Genomic DNA, 23,065 nt, shown 5'->3' on the forward strand with positions numbered 1-23,065 from the left:
ACATCCTATAAGAAATAAATTAGTATTGGTTTTACATAAAAAAATATATTCATTCATTAAAAATTAAAAGAATACATCGATCGAAAACAACACATATATAAATTTGTTAAAATTGAAAATGATGAAATAAATCTGCGAAAAGCTCTAGTACGAAGGTTTTTCTTAGTACAAAAGAGAGCCTAAAATCTCAAAATAGTAACAAAAACAATTAACAAACAACTGTAATAAGCCTAAGGAAGGAGACCCCAAAATGACCATCAACTAAGATGATTTTTAATTCATCTGACATGAGAGTTGGGAGAACGAATAACTCAATTTTATTTAATGTAAGACAATAATTGGCTATCTAATTTGCACAATGATTTTCTCCACGCCATGTATGGTTGAATTTGACATGTCCGTACGCAGGTTAATAGTATAAAACAACAAAATACCTAAAAATTTGACAAAATTAAAGTGATTTAAATACTCATGTCTCCGGATGTGCAACATTGACGATGAAGTAATTGATTGTATGTTTGTACTTGATCAAAGTAAAGCTATAAATCTGAACAAAAATGAACACCACAACGAGACACAAAAAGTGAATGTCATACTTAGTTGGCGAGATAACTAAAAAACACGAAGAAGAAATCGATTTATATTAAAATCACTTATTTAGATAAAATGATAGAGGAGAAAAGATATAGAGGAGTGATTTTTGATCAAAAAATGGTCATAAATCACTCATCTTCTATAACGAAGAAGATGAAGACAAAAGATAAGTGGAAAAGAGATGACGACTAGAGTTATAATGAAAATATACTTCTAGATCAAAATAAATTAGTATTTGTTTATATAAATTTATTTATTATGGTATCATATCTCTACTCACTATAGTTGTATCCTCTCAATTCAAACATTTGTCAATAATTTTTATTTCCTTTAATTTTATTTTATTTTTATTTTTTTTCATTGGATCAAAAATTTATAGCATGTATGTAAAATTTTACACAAATTAAAAATTATTTGACATGTTACCATAGCAAAATTGGGTATGAAAAAACCTATTCAACCATTATTATTGAATGCTTATCTCAATTTATTTGAAGATTTTGAGGATGAAATGTTTGTTGGGTTGGAGTTTTAGCAATACTAATTTTTCGTTAAATATGAACCCGTTATTATTTGTGTTACCTCCTTTTGTCCTTCCAAAAGATTCAATTTTTAAGTCCAAAGGGTTTCTTATAGGATTACTCTATGAGTTGTCTTTATTAGTGAAAACAAGAGAAGTGAAATGGCTATATAGTATGTCATAAAAGGAAATAGAAGCTTTCTCAAAAGGGTTTTCTTAGGAAAATGTAATAGGAATTGGTGGGAAAGGAAAGTTTACAAGGATGTTTTAAGAAGAAGGACAATGGTTTAAGGGTTTTCTCATGAAAATGATGGTATAAGAGAATTTCTTGCACAAATTTCAACTATTGAAATATTGAAGCAAACGAATTTGTTCAAGTTGAGAGGTTGGTGCAAGAAAAATGCTTGTAATTTATTATTATTTTATGACTATATGGAAAATGGGAGTTTAGACAAATGGGTGTTTGATTGTGATGAGAGCAAGATGTTAAACTATGAAGATAAAATAAGAATTATTAAAGATGTTGCTTATGCTATCTTGTATTTGCATGAAGGGTGAGAAGTTTAAGTTGTGATTAGTGACATTAAAGCACATAATGCCTTACTAGATAAGGATATGAATGGAAAGTTAAGTGATTTTAGGTTATTTAGAATGCAAAATTAAGGTCAAGTTGCTAGCACAACAAATTTGGTCGGTTTGGAAATTTATGGTACAAAGGAAACTTGTGTGCACTTGATGAAATTGAAAGATTAAGGGCCAAAGGTGAATGTTTTCAGCGTGCAAGAATTAGATAGGGTGCTACACTTGGGTTTAGTATGAGTTTTTATTTAGTTTAACATACAATTATGATATCATATTGATAATCTTTAGGTGGGAAGTTGGGCATCAATAGCTGCTTTAATTAACACCTAATGAAGATTAACATATTGGTTGACATTTTAAATTGTAAGGTGAGAACTCAAATCACAAGAATTGAATGAACTACTTTGGACTTGCCACTTGCCATAACATCAATATCCATTAATTTTGCGGCTATGTTGCCAAATTTCTACACTTACAACTACAACGGTTCTGTACCAAAAATCATCCATCTCTTTTTCATTCTTAATAAGTCAGTTACCAAGAGACATCTAGGTATAATAAGGATGGTTGAAAAACTGGCAAAAACAATAATCACCAAAGGAGCATATTGATACTTTCAGAACATTATATAGTATTAATTTGTGCTAAAGGATTCTTGCATTGCTATCAAATTAATTAACTAATAATTGAATCACATTAATTTAATGAATTGGTGTGACTAAGTTATAGATTTAATAGCACTAAATTTTTTAGGTTTTGCACTTTAGATATTTTTTAATTTATTATAATTTTTAATTATGACAATAATTTATATAATTGTTGAGAATTAAAATTAATAAATAAATATATCAATACTATTGATTTAGACAATATTTAATATGCAATATATAAATACGTTGATAAATTAATAAAAAAAACTAATTTAATTATTAATCAAAATTTTAATCATAAACAGTATACTTTTTTCATCATAATATCTAGAAGTTGTATTTGTGCTATCAATAACATTACAGGCTAATTTATTTTTAAAAATGAGTGTGACTTTTTTAATTGTTAAGGTAGATCTAGGAGGCCACATCTGATTTTGGTTGAACATCTTCAGCTTTCTAGATATATCTATCACTAGAAACATGAAAATTAAAGGGAGGTGGTGGGGTCCATGTACTTTGACAAATTAAAATCCAAAATTATGACAAATAAATGAAAATGTGGCTCAAATAGCACAAAGAAAAAGGTAACCAATGGCTGAAATAACAATGCATCTAGCCTCCTACTAAATAAAAGGCTTGAATTGGTTTTGACGGAGAAATTCGGATCCAACCCATAAATGGTAGAGATTTCATAATAAATCATCAAAAAAATTTCTTCTAAAATAAATAATATTTATTGATTTAAATTGTAAAATATATCGATGTAATATAAATTTAAATTTTTCAAAAGTATAAAAGATAAATTTACAAACAAACTCACAATACTAACTTAATAATGTAAAACAACAATATATCTACATATATAACAAAATTCAAGTGTCTGTTTCAGATATGTAACGTTGACGATTTCAGAGTCATTGGTTGAAAACTTTAATTGATCAAAGTTACTTTGTGAATCCGGACAAAAAAAAAACGCATTCAAACGAAGAGATCACAACAAACAATACGAAGAAAAAAAATTAATTTTTTGTGAAAATCACTTGTATAGATAAAATGAAAAAAAAAAAAAACACGATTTGTAGAACGACTATAAACTTAAAAATTGTCTTAAACCACCCCTCTCTAATAGAAGAAAAAAATGACAGCTTAGAATTATAATTTTTACAAACCCCTAATAAATATAAAAATAGTCTGCTACTTCATATAATAAATCATCAAACTTATTAAAATAATAACTCTTGATTTCTTTTTTTCTTTTACACTTTATTAGGATTTATTAAAATTAAGAATTTTGAAGATGAGAATGAAATGAATAATTTGTTTTATTCATTCATCATATTCTATTCAACTTTTGTTTACTTTATTTGTTACTAAGTTGTTTAATTCTTCATATGGTTGAATAGCATATTTTGAAGTGAGTAGAAGAAATTTTTTTAATATAAAAAGAATCAAATATTATACTTATTAAGTTTTTTTCGGAGTCTTCTTAAATTTATTAAATATTAGACAAACATAGAAAATGGTAAACATTCAAAACATTAAAAAGGGATGGATGTTAATATTTTACTCTTTCATACAATTTCAATGATGCTGCAAATCTGCTGCTCGTAGGCATTCATGCACATCATACCTATTTTATTCTGTTTTCATCATTTACCACACCAAGCAACTTTTTTCTCCACTTAGAGATAATAATGCTACATAGTATTTACATTCCTATATATGTATATCCTATCAAGCTTATTTCCCTTCCTATACTTTTCAAACATTTCTATTTTACTTTTCCATTTAATTTCTCATTTCAATTCAATCGTGCCCAAAAAGCTGCATTAAGCTTATTATACCCCATTCATAAATTTTCCTTTTATTTTCTTCAACAAAAGAAATAAAAATAAAAATTTACTCATGTCAAATGAAAGTGATGAGTTTTCTACGGAGATTGTGCAGAAGACTGGCCCAAATGGTGGTCCAATTTCTTTCTCTGTTAGAATACGACCTAAAATGCCAGATTTCCTTAGTTATGTCAATCTAAAATATGTGAAATTAGGCTATGGTTATCTCATTAGCCATCGCTTGTATTTACTATTGGCACCCCCTCTTCTTGCACTCTTCATTAATCATATTGGAAAGTTCACATGGAAAGATATATTTGTGAAATATGAAATCACCGAGGCTCTATTTATCTCAGGACTTTTGGTCCTAATGCTCTATTTTTATATTAATTCTACACCTCGCTCTACCTATTTGCTTGATTTTTCATGTTTTCGCCCTTCAAATGAATACAAGGTAATGTAAAATGTTTAACAGTTTATACAGAATATATTAATTTTGCTAACTTCGCCCATATTTTTCCATTCAACTAGATTACGTGAATTGAATTTATGTAACTTACATAAACTTAATACATATTATGTGATAAATTAAATTCGTATAAATTACATGAATATAATTCGCATAATTTATTTGAGTGTCACTAGCATCAATGGGTATTTATTAGATTTTTGTCCTAAAAATAAAATATGTATATATTAGATCCAATGTTTTATGACATTTTGCAAAGGCCCAATTGATTTGTGGACAAATGGTGTGTTCGTTGGGGGTGAGTTGGATTCTATACTCTACACTTTAACATCTACCTCTATAATTTTTTAAAAGCTTAATTTATTCCTATTATTTTCACCTCTTCTTGTAGAAAATTTTTAGACTTATTCTTTTATCTCACATATATAGGAAACTTTTGGCATGTAATTTTCTTCTCAAAAAAGTGATTTAACCAAAAATTTTAAATTTAAATTTTTTAATATGTAAAAAAAAGAAGAAAAAAAATTGAAGATAGAAAATTTCAAAAATAAAATTTTAGATGATTTTATTTTTTATTTGAAATAGTGTATCCTACTCTAACATCAATTAACATTTCACACATATTCAATTAGAGTTACAAACATAATATGTTAGTCTTTTAAGGGTAAGAGATCTATGGTCCTAAAATATAAACCAATGACTCAAACACGATACGACATTCATAAACACCTTAAACTCATTTGTGAAAAAAAAAATTATGTTTTTATTTTTTAAAATCTATATTGGTTTTATTTTGATAAGATTATAAAGTAAGATAAAATATTAGATAATAAAAATAAATTTGCACAAATTACGAAAATAGTTTTTTAAATATTTTTATTGTTTCTAAAAATATATACAATTTTTTACTTTAAGATAATCTTATGTCTTCTAATTAACAAGTAAATTTTATACAAATTTTATAAAACAAAAACACAATACATTTTCAAAAGCAGAATTTGTTGTTCCATCCAACAGTTGTTAATTTGGAAGAATCTGCATATATCTTATGAGAGTATTTGTGCAGGTCTCAAAAGCAGAATTCATTGAGTTAGCAAAAAGATCTGGGAATTTCAATGATACTGCCATAAAATTTCAAGAACAAGTTCTTAAGAAATCTGGCATAGGAGATGAGACTTATATGCCAAAAGGAGTTTTTCGGCCTGGTTACACACCATCCTTGAAAGATGGCAGAGAAGAACTATCCATGGTTATGTTTGGTGCAATTAAGGATGTTCTTTCTGCCACAAAAGTAAAACCAAAAGATATAAAAATTCTTATAGTAAATTGTGGAATATTCAATACAACTCCATCAATCTCATCAATGGTAATTAATCATTTCAAGCTTAGGCCTGATATTCAAAGCTTTAACCTTGGTGGCATGGGTTGTGCTGCTGGAATCACAGCCATTGATCTAGCTAAAGACCTTCTTGATGGTTCTCCAAGTTCTTATGCACTTGTAGTTAGTACAGAAGCTGTGAGTTATTCATGGTATAGTGGTAATGACTTAGACATGCTTATTCCTAATTGCTTCTTTAGAATGGGAACTGCAGCCATCATGCTCTCCAATTTTCGTCTCGATAGATGGCGCGCTAAGTATGAACTTAAACAGGTAATATATCTCTTATTACTTTCTTCTCTGTTAGGGTTTTGAATTCCTAATCTTTTACTTCTCGTTTTCTATAATTCTTAGTTTTTGTTTAAATATTTGAAAATATCAAATTTAAGGTTAATTTTTTTAACGAAAATTTAGGGTTATTTTTGTGGATCTGGATTCTATGGTCAAAGAATTTATAAAATTACGTGGACATCAATCAAGTTTTAGTCATCCGATTAAAAATCATATTTTTCATATTTTAAAAAATAAACATGAAATACAACTAGTTTGATCTTGATCGGACAATTTAGATTTCTTGAATGTGTGACTAGTGGAATTCAAATGTGTCACTTATTGGTTAATATTTGGTGTGAGCAATACATGTTGCAGCTGGTGAGAACTCACAAAGGAATGGACAACAAAAGCTACAAAAGCATACACCAAAGGGAAGATAAAGAAGGGAAGAGAGGACTTTCAATAAGCAAAGATGTAATTGAAATTGGAGGCCATGCAGTAAAAGCCAACATTACAACACTTGGTCCACTAGTACTACCTGTTTCAGAACAACTTCACTTCTTCACAAATTTACTCTTCAAAAAAAAGAAAACAAAGCCATACATTCCAGATTACAAGCTAGCTTTTGAGCATGTGTGTGCATTGGCAACAAGCAAAAAAGTGTTGGATGAGATACAAAAGAATTTGGAGCTGACAGAGGAATACATGGAAGCATCAAGGAAGACATTGGAGAGATTTGGCAACACTTCTAGTAGCAGTAATTGGTATGAACTAGCTTATCTTGAGTTCAACAAAAGGATCAAAAAGGGTGATAGAGTTTGTCAGATAGCTTTTGGGTCTGGATTCATGTGTAATAGTCTTGTTTGGAAGGCACTTAGGAATGTTGGCAAACCAAAACAGAGTCCTTGGATTCAGGATCAAAACTGAATGTTTAATAGTTGCTAGATTTGCTTCATTCAATAACATTATAGGTATATATAATATGTAATTATAATGTGTTCATATTATGAGCAAATACATCAATTAATTAAATAAATAAAACAAAAAACTAAGACTTTGTCCGTATATAAATAACGTATACTATAAACATTAATGTATAAAATGTTTTTATAACACCATGTAAAATAACGTTCAACTATATTTATATAAATTGTTTTCGTAAGTTATATAAATTAATCGAAGACAATTTATGAATATGTCATAAGTTGTTTTTCATAACTTTAACATATCTAATTAAAAAGACTAATTATTGTCTATACACGATTCTTTATTGAGATGGATAAAAAAAATTTAAATTTTTTTGTTTGTTGTGTTGCACAACCATTGATGCTAGTTTCATTAATGATATTGATTGAATAATTTGAATTGTTACTAACTTTTTACCTCTTCTTAATACTTTATACTTAATACCTAAACTAAATCCTCAATATCCATGCAGTGGTCGTCATATTGAAGGATTTTGTAAGACAGAAATGGTTTGGCTTTTGGAATATTCATTGGCATTGATTGCATGCAACAACCTATTAATGATACGTTAATTAGAATCACTAGTTAAGGCATTGATTATATTATTATGTAACGGATTCAACTCCATGAAGGAAGGTTGCATGTTGCTTTGTCCCTTATCTTTCTGCCACCACACACCTTATTAAGAAATCTTCAATGAGGTAGTAAGAAATCTTCCTAACACGTTAATTTATGGGATACTAAAAAAATGTTAAAAGCAATACGAGTTGTTACAAACGATTCTCCAATAACTCTCCAATAATTATGTATTTAGTTCAAAATTTATAATAAATATCAAATTTCTTTAATATATTATATTTTGGAATATAATAATTAACTACTATCTAAGTAAGAAAGTCAACATGAATAATATGTCCATATTAGTTTATACTAGTCAAATAATTGTAAATAATATAAGTTGATATAACCATATATGCTGAACTTTTTTATAAGCCAAATACTATAATACTACTATATTCTATCCAAAATATATATATTTCATACTACTATATTTTCACAAAGAAAATAAAAATATAAGAGGTTTTAAATACTCCATGTACTCTAATAATTACAATTTTCTTATAGAAAAAAAAAAAAAGACTTGCTTTTTATATGCTGAATTAACATAACATTTTTTTTTTTCTTGTAAAGAAACATAACATTTTTTTAAAAGAGAAAGCAACAGTTTTCCTCTAAAAAAACTTAAATAATAATGGAATCTTCGATACTAATTTTTTTTCATTACACATCTTCAATACTGCTTTCTCTATATTTATTTATACGGTTTGATTTAAAAATTTAAATATTAAATAATAAAATATAAAAAGTATAAAACTCTTGAGAATTTATAATTCATGTTTCACGGGTACATCATTTGTTTTGTCTAATATATTTATTTGAATTGCAATATACGGCAATTAAAAGAAATGCACATGCAGAAACACGTAGTACACACACCTTATCTAGCTATAGAGATATTTAAAAATTGATAGTACATAATATATAAATCAGTACATATTTACAAACAGCTGTTCACTATACCTAAATCTTGTTTCCTACATATATAGTATAGTCTTGTTCAATATCATGTGAACCACATAAATTAATAGTACTCAGTTGCACAACATCACATTCCCAATCGATCTCTCTCTGTTTGTGACAAATATTATAAATAAATTATAAAGGTTCGCCCATTTCTGTGTATATAATATTTTATCTTTTTGATTGCATGTTATATTATCTGTTGACTAGATATTCACTATCTTTTTAATGTTTTTTTAAGTCTTGTTCCAATAAAAAATTACAAAATTTGATTTTAGATTTTAACATTTATTTTAAGTCTCTTCTTAGAGAGATGATAGTATTCAGACCCGTTATTTATTCTTGAATATAAAGTAAAAGTATAAAATTTTAAAGTGATCATTATATAAAATTAAAAATATATTAATGTAATTTTTTAAAGTTCATAATATATTAATAAAAATATTTGGAGCTCTCTCTAATTTCTCTAATTAGAGTATGTGTCAATGTTTTGATCGTACAGGTTGATTGTCGGCCAATATATATGTCTAGATTTTTAATATTATTATTATTAAATAATATGAGATTTAATCATTTAATAGATTTTAAAATTCATTCGTCTTTAAGTTTTACTTTAACTAAAAAATATTGATATTGTTAGATTTTATACGGTGACAAAAGCTAATTTTATAAAATTGATTTTATTTAAAAGTTAGTTGAACATAAATTAGTTTATATATATTTAAATATATTTACATAAAAATGAGTTAAACGATAAATTTTAATATAAAATTATGTTTAAACTTAAAAATTATAAATCATAACTTTAAATAAAAATCAATTTTTGAAGTAAAATTAATTATACTCAAAATATATTAAAATTAATTTTACACTTTAGAATTAATTTTCACCGATCAAAACGTGAAATAAAATGTAGGATAACAATTGTTTAAATTTACTGTATATACTATAAAGCTTGCGTATTTTAGTTGCTTTCCTACATAATTTATTTCGTTATTATTAGAGGTTCGTATCGTTCCATAATTAATTATTTAGTGAGTTATGAATTTGGATTGGATAAGAAAACAAATAATACTAATGTGTCAATATAATTTTTTTAATCCTATGTGTCAATAATAATATAATTGCTAAGATAGATATAGCAGACAAATATTCATGTCATACTCAAATACTCAATTGATAGGCGATTTTATGCACCATCTTTTGTTTTAAATTATTAAAAAAAGCTAACTTGTATATTTAATGATTTAGATACCATTGTTAGATAGTTTTGTGTTTATCTATCATAATAAAAATCATTTTTATTAAAAGAAAATCAGTCGAAAAAATAATTTTTTATACAAAATTATTTAAAACATCTTATTTGAAGTAGTCTGTAGATTGTTTGCAATTCTGATTATTTTCAAAAGTTGTAACTAATAAACGTGAGTATTTTAAAAAAAATAATAACAAATATGCTCTTATTTTATCATTTTTCCCCCTATAAATTAATGAGTTTAAACAACTAGATTTATCCATATGAATAATGGATGACTCAAAGCAAGGACACCAAGGATTGATAATTCTTTGCTAGTGGGGCCTGTGCATGATAAAACTTTCACACATGAATGTGTCTCTACTAATAATCTCATTCTTTGATATTATTATATTGGTATATACTAAAAAGACTTATATTGTTTTGAAATTACACTCATCGAATTTATTAATGTACTTTTTTCACAAACCACAAAATTGATAGACCTCACACGATAGCTTAATAATATGATGATGCATACTCATGCGTGAGGGTTTCTATTAGACAAGAGGACCAGCATACTCTTTATCCCCTTAGCTTAAATTAGATAGCAATTTTTTTAATATACTAAAAAGTCTCACATTTTTAGAAATTTAAGTCAATAATAGATTATAAATATTCACACTTCTCAATTCATCTATGTGTCATTTCATAAAGAATAAAATTACGATGACTAACACAAAATCTAAAAGAAACAATACCTCCTAAATATTGTAATGCAAACTTAAAATCAAAAAATTATTCTCATTTATGAAAACAAATCTAAAAAGTATCTACCTCACACAAAAACTGAAGGACCCTTTAAACACTTAGCAAAATGGAGATTAAAAATATTTTATAAACATTATACTCCTGGACTCATCATGGATCGAATGAGATAATATAATAATGCAAATTTAAGGTCGGAAGACACTATCAAATGATGCCTTCCATGGCTACCCACATTTTTTCCTATAAATAGAAATACAAAATAGTCCTTTCAGCTTTTCAAGTCATATTTTCCGATATACATATACATCATCGATTTATTTACAAAACAACATAGTGGGGGCAAAAAATTATTGCAGGCCAACAAAAGACAGAGAAGCTCTTGAATTTGTCCCACGTGGGCCTTGTCACATGGCCCACAGAGTCCTTCCCACGGACCTGAAATGAATGATAAATAAATGTAATAACTAATAGATGTGTAATCATTTTTCTTTTGCACCGAACAAAACCATTCGCAAGACGCCGCGTATTTTCCACATTAAAATAATTTTCTAATCTAATCACTACTCATATAAAATGTGGTGTTATGATAAGAGACATGGTGGACCCACCTACCCTCCAAACGGATAAGATCATAAACAAACGACCCTGATCACGCAACGTTGCACCTTCATTCACATCATTATTCATCACCGTTTCTGTGGTCCCCATCCATTACAAGTCTAGGATAGGGGTGAGTGGGGTACATGCTTTTGTTCCTCTCCATTTTCATGTTCATTCCTATTATAGTACTATTTTTTCAATTTAGTTTTACTACAACTTCTTAAATTCTTTTTAATAAAAAAATATTTTAAATTTTTAGTACATAGAAAATAATCTCTACAAATAACAACTGAAACAAAAGTAATCATAGAGACCACACTAGTTTACACACAATATGCTCAATAATATAATTAAAAATATTATTGTCAAAATAATATAATTTAAAAATTATATACACTAAAGGCTCCACAATATTATAGTCCTTCAAACGTAAATATATTAATTTATAAAGAAAATAATGAAAAGGGTAATCTCAAATTTCTAGTTAATTTAAAATGCTATTTTATCAGTATTTTGTTACACGCTAATATTAATCATTAATTGGTAAAAAAAAAAATTGTCCCTACATTTTATATTCCTTTTTAAATTATTTGATTTATTATTTTATTTAAACACATATTTTTATTAATACTATTGATTTATTATAGAAGCTAAAAAGTCAAATTAAATCTATTTATATATAAATTAATAATGATATTTTAAGAAGATCTAGACATAAGATGGAAATATTAAATTCATACATATTTTCTTAATTAATATATTTGGAAAAACAATGAGGTTTATATATAATTAAAAATGAAGGCAGTATAAATTACTCCTCTATAACAAAATTCTCCCTATCCAGTTATAAGACTATTTTAGCATTTTCTTTGTCTTTTAGTTAAAAGGAAATCAAAATTATAAAAATATCGATAATTATAATGATAATTATATTTATTATTTATTATTAAAAAACATAAAAAAAATACCTCTCTCTAATAATATCAATAATTATAAAAATAATTTTAATGTAAATACATTTTAACAAATGTATCTTGACCAAAATATGGTGCAGATACATGTAAAAAATATGTACACAATGGCATAAAAAATTGAACATGAATATTCGAGTATATCCTGATGATCATTGTAGTTAAGGGTAGGTTGAAATAATTGGACTGGACTGACGTGGATCCTTGCTGTCTATCCCTAGCATTGTCGAAGTTACTACATATTTCATCAAAAATGAATTATAAAGATAATAAGGGAAAAAAAAGTCAAATTACATATATTAAAATTTACATTAATCTATATAATTTTAATAAAAATTGAAGTTTATTATTTGAATTAACTCCATAATCAATAAATTAAATTTATAAAAATATAAAAAATAATTAAACAAAAAATGTTTTTATATAAATACTATAAAAATTTATCAATTTTTATTTATATTTCATCTAATTTTCAATATAAAAGATAATACAGTCAACAAAAATTTATATAGTTATTTAAAAAAATTAAATTAAATACATTAATTTTTATTAATTCAATTGCTCACAAGTTTTATTTGAATGAAGATATCTGATTCTTCCACGAAATAGCATCACATAAGGTGCGAGAAATGAGAGTGATGTGCACGGCGTGTAGAGTACAACTAGGCATCACGAGGGACCCACCATAACAACAATTTATCTCAGCTATAAAAATGCATTCAATCACATGATCCATGTCTTGAGCAAAACGTGAGGGGTTAAGTGAAAGAAAAAAAACATCATGGGTGGAACCTCCTTCTCCTTGGCCGGTAAAGTTACTACTATGTTTCTGGCGACTCGCCTTCAGGATACTATTGAGTTTGTTTCAGACACTAGTAGTACTATTGCTGATGTTGAGTTTCAATTTCTTGATGATGATGATGAGGTATTATCTTGTCAAAGTTCTAGTAGTGATGATCAGTGTCATTCCCTTCAAATGGATTTCGATGATGATGATGATGAAGAAAAGGATCAAACTCATACCAATGAGGAGATGAATCGAAGGTTTTGGGTCACCCAACATCAGTGTTTGCAGGTGATTATTAAATTATATTACTATAATGTTTTTAGAATGTACCAAAAAATTCAAATTTTTTTTTTTTGGTGAATTTTTTAAAAAAAATTTTAATTGATTTTTCATAGTAGTTTGATTTTTTTTTTTTTGGTTGATTGTTCCACTGTTAAATATAATTAATATATAATTTTGGTTGGGTGTGATTAATTATAATTTTAAATTGTTGTAATTGTTAATTGTGACTGTAATATAAAAATTTAAATGACTCCCTAATTACATCGCAATCGGTCACATTTTACAGTATTTTGTTATAATATCAATTTTTGCATCGTAATTAGTTATAATTGTAATTTAGAACTATGGATCTGGTTTTGAAAGGAGTTTAATTTGAGTCAATATTACTTTCAAATTCATTTTGGATTTTGAATAGGAAATATGAGTATTCCTTGAATTCAAGTTTCAAAATGAATTTTTAGCAAATTGATAGAAATTTCCAAACTTCGATACAAACACGATCTAAGAAAGTTATATAGTGCTAGATTTGTTTATTAATTAATATATGCTTTTAAAATTTGATTTGATTCCAAAAGCTTAGATAGGTTTTGATTTTGGAAACATTTTGTTTTGATCAAGTGGGTTAATTAATTTTTGCAGACCAATTTATACAGAACAAGTTCTTTGGAGACAAACATAAGAAGTGCGACCAAAAAAGCGATTAAGGAAATAGAAAGCTTAGGAACAACAGTGTGTGGTTGTAGCAAAGTGATGGGTGCATCCACTTGTCGAAACTGCTTAATGAGGGAAGTTTCTAGAAGACTTCAAAAAGCTGGTTTTGATAGTGCTATTTGTAAAACTAAATGGAGAAACTCACACCATCTTCCATCAGGTATATATATTTGATTTTGATTACTAGAAAATCTCTTTTTCCAATTATTCAATTGTATCTTTCATTGTTAATTTGTTGTCTTTTTTTATTTTAAAAATGTTATGAGAATCAATCATGTGGTGGGTGTGGATATAATAGGATAAGTTTGAAACTATATTGTCCCTTTTCACCCATCTAAAAAAGTGGCAATGAGATCGGAAAGTGGAATTAAAAAATGAAAAAAAAAGGAGGAAGAAAAGAGATTCCTCTCATGGAAATTATTGTTTTTCAAAAGGATAAAAAGTATGATTTCACTTTGAATACAAATCTCTCGCTATTATTTAGATATAAAGGGAATTCGAGACCTCATGAAATATAACTCAAATATGTGTGGTGTTAAAATAAAAAGAGAAACAATATTAAACACCAAACATTTTCGATAAAAAATTAGTGTATATTAGTGGATAAATATTTGATTGTTGCAAAATGTCTTGCTCTATCTTTTGACTCATGTTGTCTCTACATTATTTCAACGCAATTTTTTTTATAGTTTCTCTTTTATTTTTTGGAAAATTCAATCTAACATATTGTCATCCTCCAATTAACCGAGGTTCAAGGAACACCACGTTCAAATGTCTCACCTCAATATCAATCCAATCCTATGCCAATTATAGAACTTACTCTCCATACACTACTTTTAGGAACTCTACCAACTTTCACAAACTTTTGAAAACTCAAAATAAATCTCACCAATTACAACACTTTTCTCGGTTTATTTTTTTGCCATTTCCTTTTCAAATAACTATTTTTGGGAAATTCTAACAAGTAGTTTTATATATTTTTGTTAAGAAATTAAACATAGAAATTTTATATTGAAAATGCATGATAATTTGTGTTTTCAAATTTTTAAAAGTTTAAAATTTGTTCTTTCAATGTAAAAATTTCAATTTTAATTTCTTTAACAAGTATGTTTAAAACACTTGTTAGTATGATTAATTAATTTTTAATCCTAAAAATGTCTCATTCTACACCATGACATCTAGGCGAAACATTCTATCCATGAACCTTTACGGGAATCCTTAAAAAAATGTTTTTTTAAAAAAGTGTTGAAAAATTAGCATTGACAAAAAAAAAAACGCAACTAGACAAATAAAAATGATGACTAATTTATTAATCGAATATAACTTTAGATATATGATTAATTGAAAATGTTAAAACAAGTTGAGCGGCAGATCATTAAGTTTTTTATACAATGATTAACGAAAAAAATAATAATAAATGAATTAAAAAGTTATTGTATTTAAAATAAAATATAGTAGTAGGGATAATTAATAGGATACAATAAATAAAAAATCTAAGACTTTTCTTTGCTAATCTTTTTGCACTTGGAAAGAGTAGGAAAAAAATCTTCCAATATTGTCTGGTAAATTTTAAATTTAATATCATAATTTTCATAATCTAATTAGTATATGAAAATAAACTATGCAGGGGAACACACATTTTTGGATGTGATAGACAATACAAATCCAAAGAAAGGGAATGTAAGAGTGATGATAGAGTTGAACTTCCAAGCTGAGTTTGAAATGGCAAGAGGAAGTGAGGAATACAATCAACTTGTGAAGAAGCTACCAGAGGTGTTTGTTGGGAAAGTTGAGAGATTAAGTAACTTAATCAAAATTTTATGCATGGCAGCCAAAAAATGCATGAAGGATAAAAAAATGCACATGGGGCCATGGAGGAAGCATAGGTACATGCAAGCTAAATGGTTAGGTCCATTTGAAAGGAACACTTCAACAATTCCTCTTTCAATGGGATATTCAAATGAGAAGATCATAACAAAGCCAAAATATAAGGCATCTATGTTGACCGTTGACTTATTAGAGAAGCTTCCAAACATGCATTGCAAAGCTGTTGAGGTTGTGTAATTATAATCCCCATTATCTTATGGTAATTTTTCTATTATTCTTTTTTTTTATCCCTTGTCTCTTTGGTGAAAACTAGGAGTGAGTGACTTGCAAATTATGTTACCCAATACATACATGTATGTAAAAATCCCAATTTTTTTATAGAGATATGGATGTGCTGAAACAAGCTTATGTTAAAGTTTATAATTAATCGCTTTTCAACGTAAACCTTTTTATTTTGTTTATCTATTTAAAAAATTTAGATATAAAACTTATTGCTTCTCTTTTGTCTCTTTATATTCTCCCGTTTGTTAAACTTTATAGTCCCTTCGTCTCACGGTAAAGCGACTCTTATGACAATTAAAATACTACTATTGGAGTGGTGGAAGAAAAATTGAAAAAATGCTGTGAGAAAATTTAAATTAAAAAAAAAAGTTAAAAACACACGCACACATTTTTTTTTAATAAATTTGATTTATTATTTGAAATTCATATGATGCCTCAATTGATGTGAAATATATATAATTTAGTATGTCTCGTTTGAATTTTAACTAAGTTTTTAAATCTTAGTTCAATTGAAAAATATCGATATTATATTAAATATTATATCTCAAGTTTAAATTCAATATTTTATAGTTATGTGTGAATTTTTTATAGTAATTATATCATCTAGTATATAGATAACAAATAAAAATATATCGAAAAATATATAAACTCTATTTTATGTATAATTTTTATATATATAATCCACTTTTAATTATTATTTTTTTATAGAGTGTTATAGTATTGCAATATCAATTTGAAAAGTATTTGTGCATTTGATAGTAGTAATTTCAATATTTGTATTCATACATATTTGATACTTAAATATTCATATGAGTCGTACTAAGGTATTAAAATAAAACGATAAATAATAAAATATAATTGTTATGACTTAGACTAAATTAAAAACATTAAAATATCTTTAAATATGAACAATAAAATATTACGAATGCAAATATTTACTAACTCAAATATTCTTTGACAATGTACCTTTTTATGTGCGTGTTTGATATTTGTATGAAATAAAGTATTGTATTATATTATATTTGATTCAGTTCTCGAATATTTGATTTAGTTCTCGAATATACGAACAACTCATTTATTTTTAGTGGATTTTTCTTTATTTACAATAACTTTATTTTTAATTCTTGTTGGAATGACAAATTTTTTGTTTTGATTTTTTTATAATTTAAGATGTTTTGAGTTTTTCTATTGAAATAATAAATTTTGGATTTTAGGTTTTTTAAAGATGGAGTTGAAGAGAAAGATTAAATTTAAGCGAAAACTAATTTAAAGTCAAAGGACCATATATGTATTTTTTTCAAAACTTAAATGATCAATTTAATAATCGTTTACTTTTATAATTTATCACATTAATATTATACATGTATCAACATTATAATGACCACATAACATTTTTTTAACGAAACTAATAAAAAAAATAATATTTTTGTATGTTTACAATAACATAAAAATCAACATTACAAATAGAGTACCAGAACTTAGTTGAAAAAAAAAACACTAAATACCAATCTAAAAACTTGATTTAACATAAATGATGCAATATAGTCTAAGTTTAATTATATAAACTTCTATTTAGCAATTCAAACTCATTACTCTCAAGATATTTTATTTTGCAGTTGGACTAATTGCATTTCGTTCATGACGATTTACATGTTTTCTAACTTTTTACTTTTTTATTAAATCTAACTTTCTTTTTCCAACCAAACATATTTTCTAACTGAACATATCAGGATATTTTTTGAGATAACCCAGGCCATTTTATTTATGCTTCTTCTTGATCATATATAATCTGTTAGTTTTTTTTTGTTTCTTTTGTGAGAGTGTAGTTGATCAATTATATGCAAATTTTACCATAGGTCCTATATGAATTGGCTTTCAGTCTTTTTTTTCTTCAAAGATTCGGTTTTTCTTTTAGTCCGTGGAGATTGATAGCTCATGGATGGGTCCAAAGCCCCAACAAAACAAAGTCTTTGAGCAAAATAGATAGTAGGAAAATCATACCCATACTCCATTAATTGTACCCTTACCCTCCCATTTTACATGAACTATTCATTTTACTCTCTCTCTTTTTTAAAAATTACCTTATCTAGTTTTTAACTTTTGTTTCAAAAAATTTAAAATTTATATTTTTCAGAACACAAGTATGTTGCAGAACACTTAATTTAAATTTATCGACATATTTTGAAAATTTTAAATGTTATAATTTTTTTAAACACTATTTAATTCTAAAAAATTCAATTTTAAATTTTCTGAAACACAGATGAATTTTTTGAAACACTATCTTTAGTAATAGATCTGCACCACACTGAATTATTTTATTGTGAATTTGAAAATTACAAAAGCGTCCCATGCTGAGTTTGTTTGTGTTATGATTATTATTGAAACAATCCAAAAAAATATTATCAATTGACAAATATGACTTTCAAAACTCATAGTTTTGTTTTTTACTTATTAAAAATAGATAGTTTATTTTTCTTAAAATTGTTTAAAGGGTGGGATTTATTATCTCTCATAACAAACATAATTAAAAAAATATTAGAAAAATCATGTGATATTTTTGTTTAAAAAATAATAATTGATCAGAAAAATAAGCATCAATAAAAAATCCAAAAAATGCATAACATTAAACATGGATGAGAATAGTTGCAAATCTAGTGAATTGATGATAATGATATTTTAGTATTAATATATTATTATTTTATCATTAAAATGAATAGAAACAAGAGGAGATGTTGATAGCATAAAATATGGTGTAGGTAGCTATACCCAAATATAGTCCTTTAGAATTTTGTTGGGTTAAGATAAGGTTGGCCCAAGAAGAAAAAAATAAGTTGCTCCATCGTGTCACAACTCACAACACAACACAAGTCACAAATTGCATAGTTTTTGAGAAAACCAAGTAAGTACATGGAAAAAAGACGCACATACACGCATCCGTGCGAACCGTACCCTCCAATTCATAAAGCCACACATAAAAACTTAAATTAAATTAAATTAAATTAATAACCTTTTATTTCCCCAAAAAAAGCACACATGACAATTCCTATCCGTACCTCATTCCTCCAATAGTGACACTTGGATTCCTCCACTAACCATTTTCAAAAATCTCTCTCATTTTAAATGACAACAAATCAAAATATTTTATTTTTGTTTCCGTTTTCTCTGACTTTCTCCCAAATGGTCCCCACATTCCACCACCACACTTTAACACCTAACCCATCATCACCATGTCCCTTTGCACATGCATCATTATTATTATCATTTATCAACGTCATTATCAATTTCATTCCATTTTCTTTATAAACAAAGAAATTCATAGTTAACTTAGTTTATCATCTTTGAAATCGACATCTCTCTCTTAACATGAAGTTGATATTTTTTATCTTACCATCTGAATTATTCACGTGACAAATCAATTTTATCCCATTACTTTACATTATTGATGTGAGTTTCTTAGAATAACGATCAATCTTATCTAAAATATAAATAAAAATATCATTAATAAAAATTCATATATTTTTTTAATTTAATATTAAATACATTAATTTTTTTGATTTATATTTAAGAATAAAAAATAAATATCTTTTAAAAACTATATATTCCATCATAATTTAAACAAATTTATCGTTATTCTATATAGATATTAAAATTAGTCTCACACTACATCTCAAAATAAAATAAATCAAAAATAATTAATGTTTATACTCAAATTTGAAATAACACATATCAACTTTATATTATAAAATATAAATTAAAAAAAGTTGGTCAAAGATATTTCAAATAAAATATATTAATTTTTAATATTAACCTATTTTTCTACTTATATAAAACCTTTTAACAAAATGTGGACCACCACCTTAAAATTTGATACACAGAAACACAAAGCAAAGGAACATACCTCATCATCATTCATGATTCACAATTCGAAATTCCAAACACACTAGCCCCAGGTCAATTCTCAAAAAAATATATATGGTCACTATTTATCTCCCAACATCATGCGTTTATGTTGTTATCTTTGTACTCACCCTACTATATTTACACATTTAAAAAAATCAAATTAATTGAGAAAAATATTAATTATATAAAAAAGGAAAGGAAAAATAAAATAAACTCTCTCTCCACCTGTCTTTCTCTTTCTTCTCTGTGAGAAAAAAAAGATGGAATTAGTTGCATCATTTCAATGGCCTTGTCAATGTAAAATCCTTGTACAAAAACACAATCACTTTTGCCCGTAGTCATTTGATTTTCTCTCCCCTTCGGTGAAAGCCTTGAAACCCTTCAGGTAACCAATATCTTATATTTTTTTTTTAAAAAAATTATTTAATCTTTTTTTTTTCATCTGGGTCATCTTGATTTTCTTATAGGTTAATGTGTTTTGATCCTTTGTAATTACAATGATTTGATTTCTTGTTCTTTACCTCTGTAACCATTTTGGGGCATAAAAATTTCATTTTTTTCTTCTTGTTTTGTTCATTTTATTTTGTTTTAATTTAATTTATTTTGTTTATTTGATTAATTTATTGAAATATCCGTGTGTTATTTTTTCAGGCTTTTACGGAAGGTGGGAATTTTGACTAGAAAGGGGGTGGTTACTGTTTTGATTACGCAAGGTTAAGTTTTTGTTTAATCTTCAACTTTTTTATTGAACCATTCTCTTTCTTTTTTGTTTGTTTCTTAATGGAAAAGTCAGATTTTTTATGATTCTTGTGGTAATTATTGTTGATGGGTCTCTGAAGAACTCAATCTAATTTTTTCTTGTGGCCTTAAGAGTTGAAGGAAAGGAATTTTCTTTTAGGAAGAAAAAAAAAGGTTATGATGGAGGATGATACCAATTCATGGATAAGGAGAACAAAATTTTCTCACACAGTGTGTCATCGTTTGGATACAACTAGATTAAGTTCTATTCCAATCAACACTCAATCAGACCAAAATTCAAGACTTTTTTCAAATGTTAAGAGAAACCCTATAACCAATAAGCAGAGATCTTTGTCACCATTGCCTCAAACTTTTATTTCTGAGGTGTTTAGGGAAGCTAGACATGATCAGAAGAGGTTTTCAACACCAGGCCCTAGGAGGGATAAGAGAATTATGGGGAAGTTGTCAAACAAGGATTCTCGGGAAGTCAATGTATCGAGTTTGAAATCTACTATCATTAGTCCTAATAGGCAAAGGAATGCCAAGAACAGCAAGGATGTTTCGTGGAGTAAGTATTTTGAAAATGGTGGTGGCGGCAGTGGTGGAAAGGTTACTGCTTTGGAGACGGCTGAGGAATGGACTATTGACATGTCTAAGCTGTTTCTTGGCCATAAGTTCGCTCATGGCGCTCATAGTAGGCTTTACCATGGTGTATATAAAGATGAAACTGTAGCTGTTAAAATCATTAGGGTACCTGACGATGATGATAATGGAGACATGGCTTCTCGATTAGAGAATCAGTTCATTAGAGAAGTCACACTTTTATCTCGCCTCCATCATCGAAATGTTATAAAGGTAATGATAAAACATATTTTCATTTCTTTTGCAATGTATATATGCTTATTTGAAGCATTTTCTTATGTTGTCAATAGCTAGCTATAGCAGCATAGCGCAGCGGCTGGTGACTGCTATCGTAAGTTTGTAACACACCAGTTATCCGTATAGTGGCCAAAATCGCATCTGTTTGCAGCCGCTAAATGCTTCACAACAAAAAGTTGTTTTATTAGTAACTTCTTATTGAGTTTTAATGTTTGGTGACACTTCAATATTTAGTTTAAAGAGATCATTTCTCCTTTATTATGGACCAATTGTGCAGTTCATATCATGTTAAAATAATTTGCGAGGCTGCTAATTTGTATACATTTCCTTATATATTTTGATCTGATTACAGTTCATAGCTGCAAGCAGAAATCCACCGGTTTATTGTATCATCACCGAATATCTATCGGAAGGTTCCTTGAGGGCATATTTGCATAAGTTGGAGCACAAAGCTGTTTCTACAGAGAAGCTAATAGCTTTCGCTTTGGATATTTCTCGTGGAATGGAATATATACACTCTCAAGGTGTCATTCATAGAGATCTTAAACCGGAGAATGTCCTTATTGATACAGACTCTCACCTCAAAATTGCCGATTTCGGCATTGCTTGTGAGGAGGCAGTATGTGACTTATTGGCTGACGATCCAGGCACCTACCGTTGGATGGCACCTGAAATGATCAAACGGAAAGCCTACGGGAGAAAGGTTGACGTCTACAGTTTTGGGCTTATGTTATGGGAAATGTTGACCGGAACAATTCCATATGAGGAAATGACTCCAATCCAGGCTGCTTTTGCGGTTGTGAACAAGGTTTGTTCCTTTGAATTCAAATCATCTAGGATTTAATGCGAATGTCACTCTCTTGAAAGTTTAGGTTGTTTCGGATCTTTTTTAATGACCAACATGGAAAAGATACAATTATTGATTCGCATAGCTTGTAGGCAATGCATACTCCATTAATGATTCTCCTGGATTTTCACGTTGTATGGTACTCCTAAATGAATGCCATACACATTTCGGGTACATACTTGCATCTGGCATGCATCGGGTACTTGTGCGTACACACCAAAAGTATTTTTCAAACCAAAAAGTTGGATACACGAGGGTACTTTTTATGTTCTCACTGGTCCGTACTTGCGGTCCGATAAAAAATGTTGTCGTTTAATAATAAATTGAAAAAAAAAACAAAGTTTTTTCCGTTATTTTGTCAATAACATTTTAGCTTTTTGATTCTTTCCCT

The 23,065-nt window shown here is 27.4% G+C and overlaps 3 protein-coding genes across 3 annotated transcripts in view; all 3 read left to right on the forward strand.

The window, feature by feature from the left end:
* The first annotated feature begins 4,103 nt into the window (after nt 1–4,103).
* Nucleotides 4,104–7,300, forward strand: LOC101496684 (3-ketoacyl-CoA synthase 15-like). The gene is made up of 3 exons (XM_012713031.3): nt 4,104–4,632; nt 5,714–6,298; nt 6,674–7,300. The coding sequence occupies exons 1-3, from the start codon at nt 4,252–4,254 to the stop codon at nt 7,223–7,225; spliced, it is 1,518 nt and encodes a 505-aa protein (XP_012568485.1). The 5' UTR covers nt 4,104–4,251; the 3' UTR covers nt 7,226–7,300.
* Nucleotides 7,301–13,131: 5,831 nt separating this feature from the next.
* LOC101496996 (uncharacterized) lies at nt 13,132–16,472 on the forward strand. Its single transcript, XM_004485730.4, has 3 exons — nt 13,132–13,496; nt 14,130–14,361; nt 15,829–16,472. Exons 1-3 carry the CDS (start codon nt 13,203–13,205, stop codon nt 16,263–16,265), a joined length of 963 nt encoding a protein of 320 aa, XP_004485787.1. The 5' UTR covers nt 13,132–13,202; the 3' UTR covers nt 16,266–16,472.
* A 3,796-nt stretch (nt 16,473–20,268) lies between these two features.
* The window catches only part of LOC101497321 (serine/threonine/tyrosine-protein kinase HT1-like), a 4,612-nt gene continuing 1,815 nt past the window's right edge, over nt 20,269–23,065 (forward strand). Inside the window, exons 1-3 of the mRNA XM_004485731.4 lie at nt 20,269–20,595; nt 20,862–21,803; nt 22,180–22,635. Coding sequence (XP_004485788.1) covers nt 21,126–21,803; nt 22,180–22,635 — 1,134 coding nt within the window. The 5' untranslated portion in view covers nt 20,269–20,595; nt 20,862–21,125. The remainder of the gene's footprint in view (nt 20,596–20,861; nt 21,804–22,179; nt 22,636–23,065) is intronic.

This window comes from Cicer arietinum, chromosome 1 (genome assembly GCF_000331145.2).
Source record: "Cicer arietinum cultivar CDC Frontier isolate Library 1 chromosome 1, Cicar.CDCFrontier_v2.0, whole genome shotgun sequence".
Lineage (NCBI taxonomy): Eukaryota > Viridiplantae > Streptophyta > Magnoliopsida > Fabales > Fabaceae > Cicer > Cicer arietinum.

Bases quoted from the DNA above. Each gene is read 5' to 3' on its own strand.
- LOC101496684 (XM_012713031.3), top strand. From the start codon at position 4,252: ATGTCAAATGAAAGTGATGAGTTTTCTACGGAGATTGTGCAGAAGACT. The intron at 4,633-5,713 runs GTAATGTAAAAT...GTATTTGTGCAG, and splicing joins GCCCTTCAAATGAATACAAG to GTCTCAAAAGCAGAATTCAT. The intron at 6,299-6,673 runs GTAATATATCTC...TACATGTTGCAG, and splicing joins CTAAGTATGAACTTAAACAG to CTGGTGAGAACTCACAAAGG.
- LOC101496996 (XM_004485730.4), top strand. From the start codon at position 13,203: ATGGGTGGAACCTCCTTCTCCTTGGCCGGTAAAGTTACTACTATGTTT. The intron at 13,497-14,129 runs GTGATTATTAAA...TAATTTTTGCAG, and splicing joins CCCAACATCAGTGTTTGCAG to ACCAATTTATACAGAACAAG. The intron at 14,362-15,828 runs GTATATATATTT...TAAACTATGCAG, and splicing joins CTCACACCATCTTCCATCAG to GGGAACACACATTTTTGGAT.